The sequence below is a fragment of the Ictalurus punctatus genome, chromosome 28, assembly GCF_001660625.3.
Source record: "Ictalurus punctatus breed USDA103 chromosome 28, Coco_2.0, whole genome shotgun sequence".
NCBI lineage: Eukaryota > Metazoa > Chordata > Actinopteri > Siluriformes > Ictaluridae > Ictalurus > Ictalurus punctatus.
In genome coordinates this window covers 6,827,398-6,843,634 of record NC_030443.2, presented here as the reverse complement: position 1 = coordinate 6,843,634, position 16,237 = coordinate 6,827,398, and the positions used below count along the sequence as shown (strand labels likewise).

Sequence of the window (16,237 nt, the reverse complement as noted above, 5' to 3'; positions counted from 1 at the left end):
AAGAAGGAATTTCAGTGCTAGAAACATGGCCCACATTTCTAGGCAATTTACATGCTGCTCCAGATGAGGGCCACCCAAGAGACCGTGAGCTGGACAGCTGTCTAAGACCGCGCTCCAGCCCATGAGGGAGGTGTCTGTCATTACCGCCTTGTGCTAAGAAGACACCCCTAGAGTGTGACCCAAGGCTAGAAACCAGGGACACTCAAATTCTCAGAGCACGTCGGCATCGCAGCGTGACACTGATTACTTTCAGAGGTTTCGTCCTTGGACGAAACCCCCAACTTCTCGTCTTGCCCATAAGCTCCAATAGTCTCCCATAGAGACTGGAGGGGATGCCAAGATCCAGCTTTAACTTGCTCAATGTTAATAGGATTAACCCTATGCATGTTGGGGATAGAAACGCCCTCGTCGTAGTAGAATCTTTATAATCCCTAGAAAAGTTGTCCACTGCACTGGAGAAAGCATACTTTTCTGAGGCTGAAGCTGAGCCCCAAGCTCTTCATGTGGGCGAGAACAACATCTCAATGTTGAACCGCCAGTTCCCTGGATTGTGCTAGAATTAACCAGTCATCCAGGTAGTTTAGTACACGGATGCCCTGGGGTCACAATGGAGCCAGAATGACATCCATGCACTTTGTGAAGGTGGAAGGGGATAAAGCTAGCGATATTTCTATGTGGAAATATGTACCTTTTTAGATCTATTGTCACAAACCAGTCCTCAAACTGAATCTGTGGAACGATAAGTTTGCGCATCAGCATCTTGAACCTGTATGACCAAAAAGAGTACAGTTCAGATGACTTAGATCTAAAATTGGCCACATACTCCTGTTTTTTGTGGACTAGGATATAACGGCTGTAAAAACCTCCCTCCCTCAGGGAATGGGTTACATGTTCTATGGCCCCTTTGTCCATGAGGGATCTTACTTCCTGTGCTAATGTTGGGCTCTGCTCTGTGCTGACTACAGTGCTACTGTGGTGAGCACACCTCTGAACCAGGGGGGGTCGAGCTATAAACAGGACCTGGTAACCCTTTTCTAAGGTAGATAGAACCCATGGAGACACATTTGGCAGTAGTTTCCACATTGCCAGATGGTCTTTTAGTGACGTTAACTACTCCACATTCTATTGGAGGGAGAGTGAGCACAGTTTCCCTGTGACAGCTCGCTGACCAGCGAACACTGAAAACTTGGGACAGCCTCAGCTAGGGGAGGCCCTACAGTAGCACTGGGGGCTAATTGCCCTAACAACCTCATGTCCCCCGATACGTCCCTCCATGGCCCCTCAGGACCGCTCTTCTTTGTCTGCTTGGCCTTTATGACCATTCTCAGATCAGGCCTAGTAGCAGGCCGCGACTGTGGCCACCCGGTTCCCCTGGCTGTTTGCAGGGGTTGGCGGGCTGCCATACTCACCTTCTTTGTCTCCCTTGCACTAGTGCTGGACCGGGATGCCCAGGTGAACTTGACACAACAGGGAAGGAACTGGCTGAATGCCGCCATATGTCGAGCTCACTCAGCAGGTCTGCTTGGTAGGCCTGCAACACTGTCATTGTCTGCAATGACCCACAAGCAAGACTACTACTGCATAGGCCTTGCCCACTAATGCCACGGTGGCCTTACACGGTGGCTTGGATGGCAAAGCCGGCCCCCCTAAATTACCTGCCGTCGATGGAGAGAGGTTGCTCGCGAGTGCTTCCTCCACCTTCAGAAAAGCCTAATAGCCATGCCATTTATTCCCCCAATGGCTGAATAATCCAACATTGTGCGGTTATAAATACAGCTCATGCATGGTTTTCCCCCAGAAGCCTGATATTTTGTCACTTTCACTGGGGAGAAAAAATCTCATCCAGCCTTAGTAATCACTTCAAGCAGCTCTTTATATGTTGCTCTCAGTTTTTAGTACACCATTCTGGCTCCTCGGAGTCAGAGAGGAATTATTACTATTATTTTTGTGTGTGTATTTTCCCCCCTTTTTTCCCTTTTGGCTTTCCATAGCAGAAGGAGGAGTTGCGATGCGAGCTCCCAAATCCAGTGGAGAGCCGGACCTGGAAGACAGAGCAAGAGATAGAGTAGCGCTCATCTCCGGCTCCTCTTCCGTATCCATAAGAGATCCCCCAGACCTGAGACGGCTAGCTGCCTTGGCAGCAGCCAGCCCAGATCCGCGAGGCTCTGAAACCCAACCCGCTTCGGCTTCCAAGAAGAGAGTGAGTCGCGAGCGGAGCTGCCTGATGTAGGCGTTACAATATGCAGCCTCTTGAGGCTGCCATCGCATGCTCTATCCTAGACATTCCACATAGGAAGTGTGCACTATTCCCGTGATGAAACGGGAGCAAGCTGTAACACACTTCCTGAATTCTCTCACTCATATTTTTCTCTCACTCATTCCTTATTTTTCTTCTCTTTTTTTAAATGGATAGAAAAGTTCTGAGATTTTGAGAAAAGATAGCGAGGAAATGAAGTGTCTTTTTGTTTCTTTACACAAACAACCGACATGCAGTCTTGCTGAAGATAATAAGGCTGATGGCACGGTTCACAGGTGCCATATATATATATATATATATGACGCGATGCACTTAATTGCCACGTCACCTGATCATGGCAGGCCTATAAATAGGCATGATTTTACACAAGCTTCAGATGCCGGTCACCCGCGAGAGGTGCTCCCATAGCGTTATGCTAAACGCAATGTGAAGTTCCCTTTGAAAGGGAACACATGGCATCAAACGTCAAATCTTTTTAACGTCTGGGGTTTTTTTTTTTTTTTGAAACGCCGCATTAAAAAATGGCCAACCAATGATATTTGCATTTTTGTTTATGTGCCTGGAGCCGCTGAAATTAAATAAAAAACATGACTGGTGGCACAAAACAGTCTTGCCGAGCATACGTCAATAACTGAAGATGATGCAAGCTATAAGCTGTTTCCCCCCTGAAGAGTACCTCAATATCACTCTCTTTAAAACATTCTCTCCATGTTGGATTCTATACTAAATATCATTGTTTTTTCTCTTCCCTACAAATGATTCACATCTCTGCTCAACCATAATCCTCTGATTGATAGTCCATTATATTTATTTTGCACCTGGCATATATTTGCATACAAGTATTCTTGACCTCTTATTCAAATAGATATGTGCCCACTTATTGCATCACTGTATTATCATATGGACCACAAAAAAAAGACTATTCATAGTCAACACTTCATCAATATGCAGGAACAATAACAATTTTGGGCACAACAATAGTTACCTTATATTTTTATATTACTAAAAATTAATTAGATTAATAAATAAAATAACTTGCGTCTTCCCATAAGTATGTAAATGATATTGCTGTGACTTTGATATTCAAATAATTTCTTAAGAGTATATTGTTTAAAATTAGAACTTTAAGGATTTAGCTTCAAATAAGTATTTGTTCCAGAGGCTAACTCACTAAATGCCATTTCACAAAAGTGCATACATGCTTAAACTTTGCTAGAACATGTTATATCAAAAATATTATATATCAGTTGCTGTAGTGAGTGGTGGTGTTTATAGATAATATGTATTAATTAAAAAAATAAAAAAAACCTGACACTTTGAGGCCATAGATATGATTCAATTTTATTCAAATTCACAGAGAAATTGTAAGTAAAGAGAAAAAAAAAAACCCTTCATGATACAGCTTCATAGCTCTTGTGTCAGTCGATGGAACTCCTCATGTTCTTCTCTTAACTATGGGGTGTATCCAATATCAGGCCTTTTGTCAACGGTGCCCTCAGTGTCAGCGTACCACCCCAGGAAGCCCCCGCTGGCACCCCGATCCCAGAAAAGAACAGGAGTTCCAACCAGCCGATCGGGTGCTCTTGCTAGTGTCCAGTAGCTCCTGCAAGTTCCTGGCCGGGTGGCAAGGCCTGTACACAGTCCTCGAGCAAAAAGGCACCATAAACTACTGCCTGCAGCAGCCCGGTAAACGAGCAGCGGAAAAACTCTACCATGTGAATCTACTGAAGAAGTGGGTAGAACCGGTGCTGGTAATATCGGCGTACGCGGCTCTGGACACAGATCACGGCAAGGGTACCTTGGTAGAATTGGGGGAAGATCTTACTCCTACACAAAGACAGGAGCTAACCAAGTTGGTGGACCAATTTTCTGATGTGTTTTCTACCTCCCCAGGAATGACGCAGCTGGTCCACCACGTGATCAAAACACGTCCCGGAGTAGTGGTAAGACAGCAGCCCTACCGTGTCCCAGAGGCCCGGCGCAAGGCTATCGAGGAAGAAGTTGGCCGAATGCTGTGGGACCACATCATAGAGGAGTCCAACAGCCCCTGGTCCAGCCCCATCGTCGTCGCGCCGAAGCTGGACGGAAGTATGCGACTTTGTAACGACTTCTGGAAGCTGAACCAGGTCTCCGAGTTCGATAGCTATCCCCTCCCCTGAGTGGACAACCTCGTGGAGTGACTTGGGAGGGCCTGGTTCATATCTACCTTGGACCTAATGAAAGGCTACTGGCAAGTCGCTCTAGCACCGGATGCAAGACCGAAGACGGCCTTCAGCACAGCCACCAGTCACTGGCAGTACCGGGTTCTCCGGGTACTCCTCTACCGGGTTCTCCCCTTTGGGCTCCACAGGGTGTCCGCGACCTGTGACTCCTGCGACCCCACCATATGTTCGTGGCCACCTACCTAGACGATGTAGTCATCCACTCCTCCACTTGGTCGGACCACCTGTTCCATCTGGGGGAGGTTCTGAAGCAACTCCGGAAGGCCGGGCTGACAGCCAACCCCAAGAAATGCCACCTAGGGCTGACCGAGGCACAGTACCTGGGCTACCGTATTGGCTGGGGTATGCTGAAGCCACAGGCAAAGAAAATCAAGGCAGTGAAGGACTACCCCCGACCCACATCAAAGAAACAGGTACGTGCCTTCTTGGGGTTGGCAGGGTATTGCCGCAGGTTCGTGCCTAACTTCTCCTCTATATCTTCCCCCCTCTCAGACCTTACGAAGGGCCAGCCAGACCAGGTGAAATGGTCTGCGGAGGCAGAGCAGGCATTCCAAGCCCTAAAGGAGGACCTCACCAGTGCCCCAGTGCTATGCAACCCAGACCTTGCCCTCCCATTCACTGTACACACAGATGCCTCAGAGACCGGGCTGGATGGCGTTCTCTCACAGACCTACGACGGAGAGGAACACCCAGTCCTCTACATCAGTCGAAAGTTGTCCCCAGCTGAGAGCAAGTATGCGGCCGTGGAAAGAGAGGCCCTGGCGATAAAGTTGGCCATCGAAGAGCTCTGATACTACCTGGCCGGTCGGCACTTCGTCCTGGTGACAGACCAGACCCCACTACAGTGGATGTCAAAGGCCAAGGACACTAATGCCAGGTTAACCTGATTTTTCCTCTCATTGCAGGATTTCTCTTTCCAGGTCCAGCACCGAATGAGGACCCACCATGGGAATGCAGATGGCCTCTTGTGACCGGATGCACTGTGGGCCCGACGCACGATGGCAGTGGGCTCGGAGCTGGGGGGGGTACTGTGGCGACAGGCCGGCGGCTGTCGCACATGAAACGAAGATCGCTCCTCCCGCGACTGCCACGGTGGCGCTGAAGAGACAGCACCGTTCAGCGCCACCAATGTTTTGAACGGCCAGAGAGTACGTGGCGGCAGGGCGGGGCCTCCGACACACCCATGACTCGTGAATGGTACACCGCGTGGAAAGAATTCCACCATTTAGTGGGCGAGGGGAGAATATAAAAGGGCGATATTCCACTCACAAGAGAAGAGGAGGATCTCCAAGCATGTGTGCAAGTATCTGGCGTGTGTTAGGCGATATTTTACGACACGTGCTTGTCTGCTAATCGCTGTTGTGTGTTTTTCTTGTTTCAGACGAATCCGACGCGAGTGAAGGCTCCACCCCCTGGCTGTAACTGAAGACAGCTGAGACCCTCACCGCCCAATCACACTTCAACACACACACACGCACACACACACACATGCACCAGCACTCCCCTCACTGTCCATCTTAAATAAAGATCCATCCACAAGCAACACTAAAACAGCCTCCTGTGTGTCTGTGCTCCACCCACCACGGGCTAAATTCCCTACACATGTTAACATGTTAATCACTTTGTTTGAAGAGCTTTATATAAAACCCTCCTGTTTTGGACAACCTGGATTGTACATTTTCCCCACAAAAGCTCACCCTGTGACCTCCACTGTTTTTCAGATGTGTTTCATTCTTAGAAATGCATTTTTCACCATTGTGAAGTGACGTCACTGACAGGGATTATCCAGTGACGTCACAGACCCAACTAATCAATAGTGAAATTCGTGGTCAATTATTTTCATTATCGATTTTTATCGATTTTATCGTTTAGTTGTTGCAGCCGTACATTGTTTAATGTCATATAAATGAGAAATCCAGATCTAAATATCAGACTCAAAGTTCCAGAATGCAATACAGCTACATACATGACAGTTACATTGAGTTTTGGCAGAGACTTGGCTCAGCTTGTCAGCAATCTATGAGATGACTTGCGTGATGGCATTGACAGTGGTATTAGAATGATAGTTAATGGATTGAGCAGAGTGCATAGATGAGATGGTGAGAAAACAGGACAGACTAAAGGACTGAAGCTCTGCTGTATCACTCTCTTGGTATGGATGAAGCCAGGGATAATTATCACTGGCACCAGGATCACTGGGTAGACAAACAGCATTGTGGGTAGTGTTGGAAACCAACATGCTGATGAAAGAAGTCTAAACAAACAAAATCATCTTTGATGTCACTACAGATAACATAATTTAGGGTGAAATTTCCTTGAAGCTTGCCTTTTTGCCTATTTACTGTTTTTACCTTTAGATGTAGATATGGTGGCATTTTATGCAAGACTCATTGTCTTGCATAAAATACTCAATTTTCTCATTGCACATATATATGTATGTCTATTCATCATTTACCCTATGTTCATCCTTTCACTGTATATCTGTGTTCACATGTCTGCATCTTACCCATAGTGTTACAGCTGCAGTTGTTGCAGGGAAGCAGTGGAGACAATCTGTAGAAGTTTTCTTTGCACCGTTCGCAATGCGGCCCTGCTGTGTTGTCCCTACAGCCAAGACACCGTCCACCACTACCTGTACTGCGGTACTGCTCTGCGTCGAACACGCACTCGTCCGCATGGTCACTGCAGTTACACTCTGGTCCAAGTAGAAAGTGAGAGACAGAGGGGGAGTGCAATAGTCAGAATGCTGTGTGAGATCAATGGTCATTAAGTGGTATAGAGAAGGCAAAGTAAAAAGGCAAAAGAGAAATATCGTAAGAAAGTTAGTGAGAAAACATTCATGACTGAATGCTTCATACCAAACAACTCTTCCTCACGGTCTTTCACACAAACACACACGAAATCTGCAGGTTCCTGCACCATGAGCTCACATTTGTGCAAATGATTAAATCCCTACCATCCAATCACAATTATTTATTTATTTATTTATTTTATTAAACCAAGCTTATTATGATTCAGCCACCGAGGGGGGGGGGGGGGGGGCATTATGGGAAATGACCCATTTTATTCCAAATATAACTCTGCATTTCATCTGCAACAACTGTAGGATTATCAGTCCCCAGTGTGCTATAATGTCTGCCTGCATATGAAGAAAAATTATTCTCTATTACATTGTGGAAGGGTTCATAATCACCGTGCATAACTACTTATTAAATCATAACAAGACGTCATGATGTATTTAATGTTCAAAAGCAACTAATGCATTAATAAAACAGCTCTCTTGGGATGTTTAATACTATAATCTTTATATTACATAGAAAGTCTGTGTTCCAGCACAATTTCTCACATTCTTTCATTACCTTACTTCCTTCCGGGATTCTCCTTCACCCATCACGTAATGGAGACTTAGGACAGATGCAGTTGCAGTCAAGAGCTTTAATGAAGAGTATAATATCCAGAGGGCAAGGCAAAAGACAGTGGTCACATAAAAAGGCAAACAGTACAAAACAGGCAAGGCAGAGATTCAAGGTCAAAGGAGTAAACAAAGCTCAGGCTAACAACCACTAGATCAAGGGTTGGTACATGACAGAGAAGAGATCAACTTAATGTAATACTTCGCAAAAGCCTAGTGACTGTTCAGTCTCTATTATAGTGTGGTGTGATGTCGATTGTGATCATGAAGATGTGCCTGTGATTAGTCCTTATGAGAAGTTAATGTGTCTGTGGCTTGCATTGGGAGTTGTAGTTGTTGGCCACGTTTGTATTTCATGGTGCATTCTGGGAAATGGAGTTGCTAGTTTGTCTTGACAGACATGACAGAATCCAAGCAAGAACCAGGCTTGGGAAGTTGTGTTGTCAGCTTTAGATGGGGCTTGACTTGGTGGGTCATCTTGTCTGCCTTTCTTGAATGTAGAGCACTTGACTTAACGTGACTCCACTTAACGTGGAGCAAGGAGGTAGAACGATGTCCTCAGCAGAGCGATGTCTTCGTTGACCTCCTGCTTGAACTCCAATGGTGAGACCCCCTTGTTGGTCGCATGGTGAAGCACTGGGGATGAGGTTGCCACGTTGACCTGTGGCAGGAACTCTGCAACTCTGACAACCTCATGGGTCTTAGACTGGAGCTCTGGAGCCAAGGTCACCATGTTGACCTCTGCCTGGAGGTCTACAGGCGAGACTACCTCGTGGTTCTAGGGCTGGAGCTCTGGAGCCGAGGTCGCCACATTGACCTCTGGCTGCAGCTCTGCAGGGCAGACCACCTCATGGGTCTCAGACTGGAGCTCTGGAGCCAAGGTCACCATGATGACCTCTGGCTGGAGCTCTGCAAGGGAGACCACCTCGTGTATCTCTGGCTGGAGCTCGGGGGCCGAGGCCACCATGTGCCTCAAGCTCTGCTGTGGGGGCCACCCAGCTTGCCTGCCTATAATAGCTGGTAAATGGCAGGGCAAGTTTATCTGCCAGTCTGCCCCCCCCAACCCCCCCCAAAAAATGTTCCAGGTCAGCCTTGGATTCTGGCCTCCCGAACCCAGTCACAAAGTCAAACAAACTAAGTTATGTTCTCAACTCCACTGGATCCTTTGGCAACTAGAAGCTGCATCCAATGGTTGCCTGCCCCGAAGAACCAGAACCACATGAACCTTAGCCAATGCTTCTCATTGGGCTTGGGGGTCTGTTAGGCTTGCAAAAGAGAACTGGCAATCAGCAAGAAAATATTCAGGATAGCCAAAAAAAAAATATCATATGGCTCTGGGAGATCCATGACAGTCCACTCAGGAAACTAAATAGAATCCAAAGCTGGTACGATTTCTTGGGCTTGGTTTCCATATACACAGGACAGATGAACACATTAGGGTAAGCAACCAGTGACAGGACAGGACATAGACTAGAACATAAACAAACGCACATGGCAATACAAACAGAAGCACACGACTTGAAGTCAAAAGTACACAAACAGAAGCATATAAATGTGCCATGTGCTGAGAGGGTGAATTTGAGACAGTTCTGATGCAGTTTCTTCATTAAATCGACAAATGAATTATCCAAACTGCCAATCATATGGCAGCAGCATAAAATCGTGCAGACACAGGTCAAGAGCTTCTGTTATTGTTCATATCAAACTTTAGAATGGGGAAGAAATGTGATCTCAGTGACTTTCACTGTGGTACAGTGGTTGGTGCTAGACAGGCTTGTTTGAGAATTTCAGAAACTGCTGATCTCCTTGGATTTTCATGTGCAACAGTCTCTAGAGTTTACACGGAATGGTGCAAAAAAAACAAAACAAAAAAAAAAAACATCCACTGAGCAGCAATTCTGTTGGCCTTTACCAAGAGAGAGGTCACTGGTTTAAGCTGACTGGAAGGTTGTGGAAATTCAAATTATGATGCTTTACTGCTGTGGTACGCAGAAAAGTATCTCAGAATGCACAACACGTCAAACTGTGATGTAGATGGGCTACAACAGCAGAAGACCACATAAGATTTCACTTCTGTTTGCCAAGAACAGGAATCTGAGGCTACAGTGAGCACAGACTTGTAGTAACTGGACAATTGAGGATCACCTGTTTTTTCCCCCTCAGTCTTCATCTGTCCAATTATAGTGAGCCTGTGTCTACTGTAGCTGCAGGAGTAGAACACAGTCTATTATGAGTGTGTCATGATTTCCCCTCGAGCTAGCGCTGTAGCTTGCAGCGTGCTCGGAGACCCGAAGCGCGAGGTCAAAGCACGAGCTCTTAGCGAACGCGTGCTTTTGGGTCTTCAGTGACATTGATTTTGTTTACTTTCTACTAATGCTTTTGTTATGGTTTTTTTACTGTCTCCGCCACTGTATTGTCATTGATTGTTTCCTGTAGGTGTCTCATCATTGTTCTCAGCTGTCTTGTGCTTCATCCCTGATTATGTTTGTCATTTAAACCCCTTGTGTCTCTTTGCACTTTGTGAAGTGTTAGTGTTATCACAGTACCAAGTGATTACACAGAGTTCCTCGTTTTGTTTCATATTGCTTGATCTTGTTTTTGTTTCTTGTTCTCGATTCTAGCCTTGCCCAGTTTATGCCAATCGCCTGACCCTTTGCCTGTTTCTTCACTTCACTATTGTTTCATGTTTTGTATTTGTCTGCCTGTCTCTCGCTCATTAAACTCTTATCTGCATTTGCAGCTGTCCTAACCTTCATTATGTGGATTACCTGACAGAATACTTCGCCTCAACATGGATGCAGCAGGAAGACGGAGGAGACTTCATGCTAAGGAAACCAAGCAAACCATCCCAGCTTTGGATTCAATCCAGTTTCCTCAGAGGACTGTCGTAGATCTCCCAGAACTGTATGATGGGTTTTCTGGTTACCCTGAATACTTTCTTGTTGACTGCCAGATGTACTTTTCAAGCCTAGCAGACCCCAAGCTTGGCGAGAAGCAATGGCTAAGGTTCCGTTTTTTGGCCCAGCCCACCAGTGGGCACAGCGTCTAGTAGCCATAGGATCCAGGGGACTTCAGACTGTAACTCAGTTTGTGGGACTATTCGGGATGGTGTTCGGCAGTCCAGAATCCAGGGCCATTCTGGAGGATCTTTTAGGGGAGGCCTGCCTCACAGATAAACCTGACTTGCCATTCACTACCTTTTATGAGCAGACAAACTGGGTGACCTCCTCCCCAAAGCTTTTGCCTAAGACCCACTATGTGGTCTCCTCTGCCAAGCTCCAGACAGAGGTCAACGTGGCGACCTCATATCCAGAGCTCCAGCCGGAGGTCAACATGGCGACCTCATCTCCAAAGCTTCGATCTGAGAGCCACGAGGTAGTCTCACGTGCAGAGCTCCAGACAGAGGTCAACGTGGTGACCTCATATCCAGAGCTCCAGCTGGAAGTCAACGTGGCAACCTCATCTCCAGAGCTTCAACCTGAGACCCACGAGGTAGTCTCACCTGCAGAGCTCCAGCATGAGACCCACGAGGCGTTCTCATCTCCAGAGCTCCAGCAAAATGTCAAGTTTTTGCTTGAGGTCAACGAGGTGACCTCCCAAGCCATGATCCTGTCCGAGATTGAAGAGACTACCTCTCAAGCCAAGCTCCTGTCCGAGGTCAAAGAGATGACCTCTCAAGCCAAGCTCCTGTCCAAGGTAAAAGAGACGACCTCTCAAGCCAAGTTCCTGTCCAAGGTTGAAGAGATGGCCTCCCAAGCCAAGTTCATGTACGAGGTCGAACAGGCGACCACTCAAGCCAAGTTCCTGTCTGAGGTAAAAAAAAAGGGCCTCTCAAGCCAAGTTTCTGTCCGAGGTCAAAGAGACGGCCTCCCAACACATGTTCCTGTCTGAGGTCGACAAGGCAACCTCCCACGCCAAGTTCCAGCTAAAGGTCGACGAGGTGACCTCCCATGCCTAGTCCCAGTCGGAGATTGACGATGTGAACTTCCATGGCAAGTTCCAGTCTCAAACCAACCAAGTTATGCTCACGCCTGATTCTGTTGACACGACCATCCAAGTTCTCCTCATGCCTGAAACCGACGTGACGACCAACCAAGTTATGCTCATGCCTGAGTCTGTTGACACGACCAACCAAGTTCTCCTCATGCCTGAAACCGAAGTCACGACCAACCAGGTTCTGCTCACGCCTGAAACCGATGTCACGACCAACCAGGTTCTGCTCACGCCCGAGTCTGCAGACACAGACATCCAAGTTTTGCTCACGCCCGAGTCTGCTCACACGGACAACCAACTTCTGCTCATGCCCGAGTCTGCTGACATGGACAACCAAGTTCTGCTCACGCTTGAAACTGACATCACAACCAACCAGGTTCTGCTCACGCCTGAAACCGATGTCACGACCAACCAGGTTCTGCTCACGACTGAAACCAACGTCAGGACCAACCAAGTTATGCTCACACCTGAAACCGATGTCACGACCAACCAAGTTCTGATCATGCCCAGTCTCCTGACTCGGACAACCAAGTTCTGCTCACACCCGAGTCTGCTGACACGGACAACCAAGTTCAGCCTGCAGAGTCTATGGAGGATGATGCTCCGCCTTCCTGCTCTGCTGAGGACGTTACTCTGCCTTTCTGATCTGCTGGGAACGACGCTCAGTCTCCCTGTTCAGCTGAAGACATTTTGCCCAAAGGGCCAGGACCGCCAGGGGTGGGGAGTGTGTTCTGGCGCACCGGGAAGAGTGCCCTTGGGGGTGGGGTTTGTCATGATTTCCCCTCGAGCTAATGCAGTAGCTTGCAGTGCGCTCGGAGACCTGAAGCACGAGCTTGATTCGCAAGTTCAATTCGAGAGTTCGAAGTGCGAACGCTTTTGGGTCTTCACTGACACTGACTTTGTTTACTTTCTACACATGCTTTTGTTATGGTTTTTGTACTGTCTCCACCCCGTATTGTTATTGGTTGTTTCCCGTAGGTGTGTCATAATTGTTCTCAGCTGTCTTGTGCTTCACCCCGATTATGTTTGTCATTTAAACCCCTTTTGTCTCACTGCACTTTGCGAAGTATTAGTGTTATCAGCATACCAAGCGATTATACCCTGTTCCTCATTTTGTTTCATGTTCCTTGAACTTGTTCTTGTTTTTCGTTCTTGATTCTAGCCTTGCCCAGTTTATGCCTGTTTGCCAATCACCTGACCCTTTTCCTGTTTCTTGACCTTGCTATTGTCTCATGTTTTGGATTTGTCTGCCTGTCTCTCGCTCATTAAACTCTTATCTCCATTTGCATCCATCCTAACTTTCATTACGTGGATTACATGACAAAGTGTATAAACCATTGGTTCTCAACTGGTGGCTCGCAACCCAAAAGTGGGTCATGAGCCCTTTATGATTGAGTTGCGGACTGCTGAAAAGAAAACCAAAAATGTTGCTACTTGCAAATGATAAAATAAAACAAAAAAGGAAAACCATAGAAACTAAATGTCATTCAAAATTCATTCATAGAAATTCAAAAGGCGTTTTGAGATGAAACACTAAAGCCATAAAGACAAGGGTGTCACGATCTCGCCGGCAGATGGCGCTGCAGTAATGATGTGCATGGACAGCTGGAGAGCGTGTGTGCACCTGCTTGAAGTGTGCATGGACGATAGGACTTTGTTTACAACGGACATGTGCACTTGTTTTGATTTCTGTTCTGCCCCCGCCCTGTTCAGTTATTGGCGGAGGTGCAAGGGTGTGTTTTCAAGTGTTACCAGCTGTCAGCAGTTAGAGTAATTGTGAGTGGTTATTTAAACCCCTCGTGTTGCTGCGCACGTGGCGCGGTATTAGAGGCCGATAGGTGTAATGGTGCCACGCGGTAAAGTTTCCATATCCTGTCTAGTTTCTTGTTCCTAGTTTCATGTCATAGTTGAAGGAGAGTTCATGTTATAGTTAAACGAGAGTTTCATGTCATAGTTAAACGAGAGTTGCATGTTATAGTTAAAGGATAGTTGCATGCCATAGTTAAACGAGTATTAGAGGTAATGAGGTTAGATGTGTAACGCGCTACGTGGTAATGTTTCTATGCCGTGCTTTGATTTCAAGTATCACGCCTCAGTTCTAGTTAATGTGTATCTGTGTAAATGTGCTAAACGGTAGTGGTTCCATGATTTGTTCTGGCTTCGTGCCATAGCCTTAGTTAAATGGTTTTCACGTAACAAAGGGTCTGTGTATGTTGTGTTCATTTGTTTTTGGTTTCAAAATTGAAAAACAAAAGACAAATGTGACTACACCATTCATGTAGCCATATATTTAAATAAAAATTAAGAATGTGATTGGACACAATTTTAGCTTAATACGATATATTGTTTTTAATTGAGGAATGGCATCCAGATTACTTCTATGGAAACCATATGATAAGCAAGTAACTACGTGTTATTTCCCAGAAATTGGCAGATAAAATAAGCATTCAATTATATTTATTTTGAAAAGAAAAACAAAAGACGATTCAAGCCTTGACCTTTCTCTTTTCAGTTCCTTCACATTGTCTGTGGCTGGCTCCGAAATTGCTTATTGTAACAGCATGTACTTCATTTGATGCAGTACCTACTACACGGCCGTTGAAACAGTACACACTACTCAACGTGTTTAGTATGAATTAAATCCAGGACATACTACATCCGCCATGTTGGCTTTGCCATGTGACCTTCGACATCATCATAAACACAAAAATCTTAAAGGGATCACCAGATTAAAGCAACTGCACTAATGGCAAAATGCATATCAGGAAAGCTAAATGAATTAGCAATTTAATGTGGGCAGTGTTATCAGGCTGAGGTAAATTCGTTGCCATTAGCTTGGCTGGCTAAGGCATGATAGAGATCACAATTTTTTTTTTTTAAATGCTGTGATAACTGTTTTCTTGTTTAAAATTCAACAAGCTAAGAATTTATTTGGGTATTGTTTTTTTTTTTTTCTGAACTCATGCGCTCCAGTCCCATTGCATAAAGGGAATTTTCCTGTAGTGTCCATCAGTTGCACACTTAAAAATCTCACCGGAAGAAGTATGCCATCCGGTTATTTCTCGACTACTGTTGCTCGCCTACTGAGAATTCAGACATACTACACCTCTGGTGTACTGATTTTCACTTACTGTGTAGTAAGGTATTATGCAATTTTGGACACAGCCTGTGTCTTTAATTCAACTCTGGTTCTGGTTTTATTTGTATCTTAAATTTAGTTCACACACTGGGTTGTAACGAAATAAATGTTCTCTATCAATCAATTTGTCTGTTGGTCATGAAAAATAGAAACATATGGCAATTAATATATGCCTACCATATAATGCATACAATATACCAACTGCTCCATTGCCACCTTCACTGTCATTTAGCAGTGCATTAGTTAACCAAAGTGTAATTCCTCATTATTTGGAAGAACAACTGTCATTTGGAAGAAGACATCTGTTGGCCATATAATACAAGGCAATTAAAACAACACGTTGCCTAATAGAATGGCTAATTAAAATAATGAACTTTACATTTTTTTCTGCTTTGTGAGTTTATCAGATCAGCCATTGCTTATGCATGAAAAAGGCCATACAGCAAATATCCACACTATCCATAGTCAATAATGTTGTCCAATGAAAAAATATATATTTCACGAAAAAACTTTTTTTTTTTATGAGTCTTTATTGGTCACATATACAGTAGAGCACAGTGAAATTGTTTTCTTCGCATACCCCAGCCTGTTAGGAAGCTGGGGTCAGAGTGCAGGGTTAGCCATGATACGGTGCCCCTGGAGCAGAGAGGGTTAAGGGCCTTGCTCAAGGGCCCAACAGTGGCAGATAGGCAATGCTTGGGCTTGAACCCCCTACGTTTTGATCAGTAACCCAGAGCCTTAACCACTAAGCCACCACTGCCCCATTTTTCTTATGAAGCATCCTCTGTCACTACTAGTAACTACTAATGAATTCTGTGTAATTGTGTATATATAACAATAAAGTAATGGCATGCTTGTTACCAGACAGGCTGGTTTGAGTATTTTAGATACCTCTGTTGTCTTGGGATTCTTACACACAAATCTCTAGATCTTCATAATATTCAGTGAGTGACAATCCTGTTGGCATTGTTGAAGAGAGAGGTCAGAATAGAAGGACAGACGGGTTACTGGCTACCGTTAACTTCTAATGAATTCTGAGTAATTACTCAGTAAATAATAGTAAATTTTAGTAATTGTTTGGTAGTTCATTATGAACTAAGAAATAATTAGTGTGTCTTATACTGTATATCTCCTGGAGTACAATTAACTAACTAGTAATTAGTAATGTGTTATCATGTGTTTCACATTAGAATACTGTACCAGATCATTGTTAT

General features: G+C 45.3%; 1 protein-coding gene across 2 annotated transcripts in view; it reads right to left on the bottom strand.

Annotated features, from left to right (window-relative positions):
- The window catches only part of lamc3 (laminin, gamma 3), a 169,843-nt gene that overhangs the window by 79,927 nt on the left and 73,679 nt on the right, over positions 1-16,237 (bottom strand). For both annotated transcript variants that reach the window (XM_017460411.2, XM_017460410.2), the window contains exon 5: positions 6,986-7,174. In XM_017460411.2, coding sequence (XP_017315900.1) covers positions 6,986-7,174 — 189 coding nt within the window. The remainder of the gene's footprint in view (positions 1-6,985; positions 7,175-16,237) is intronic.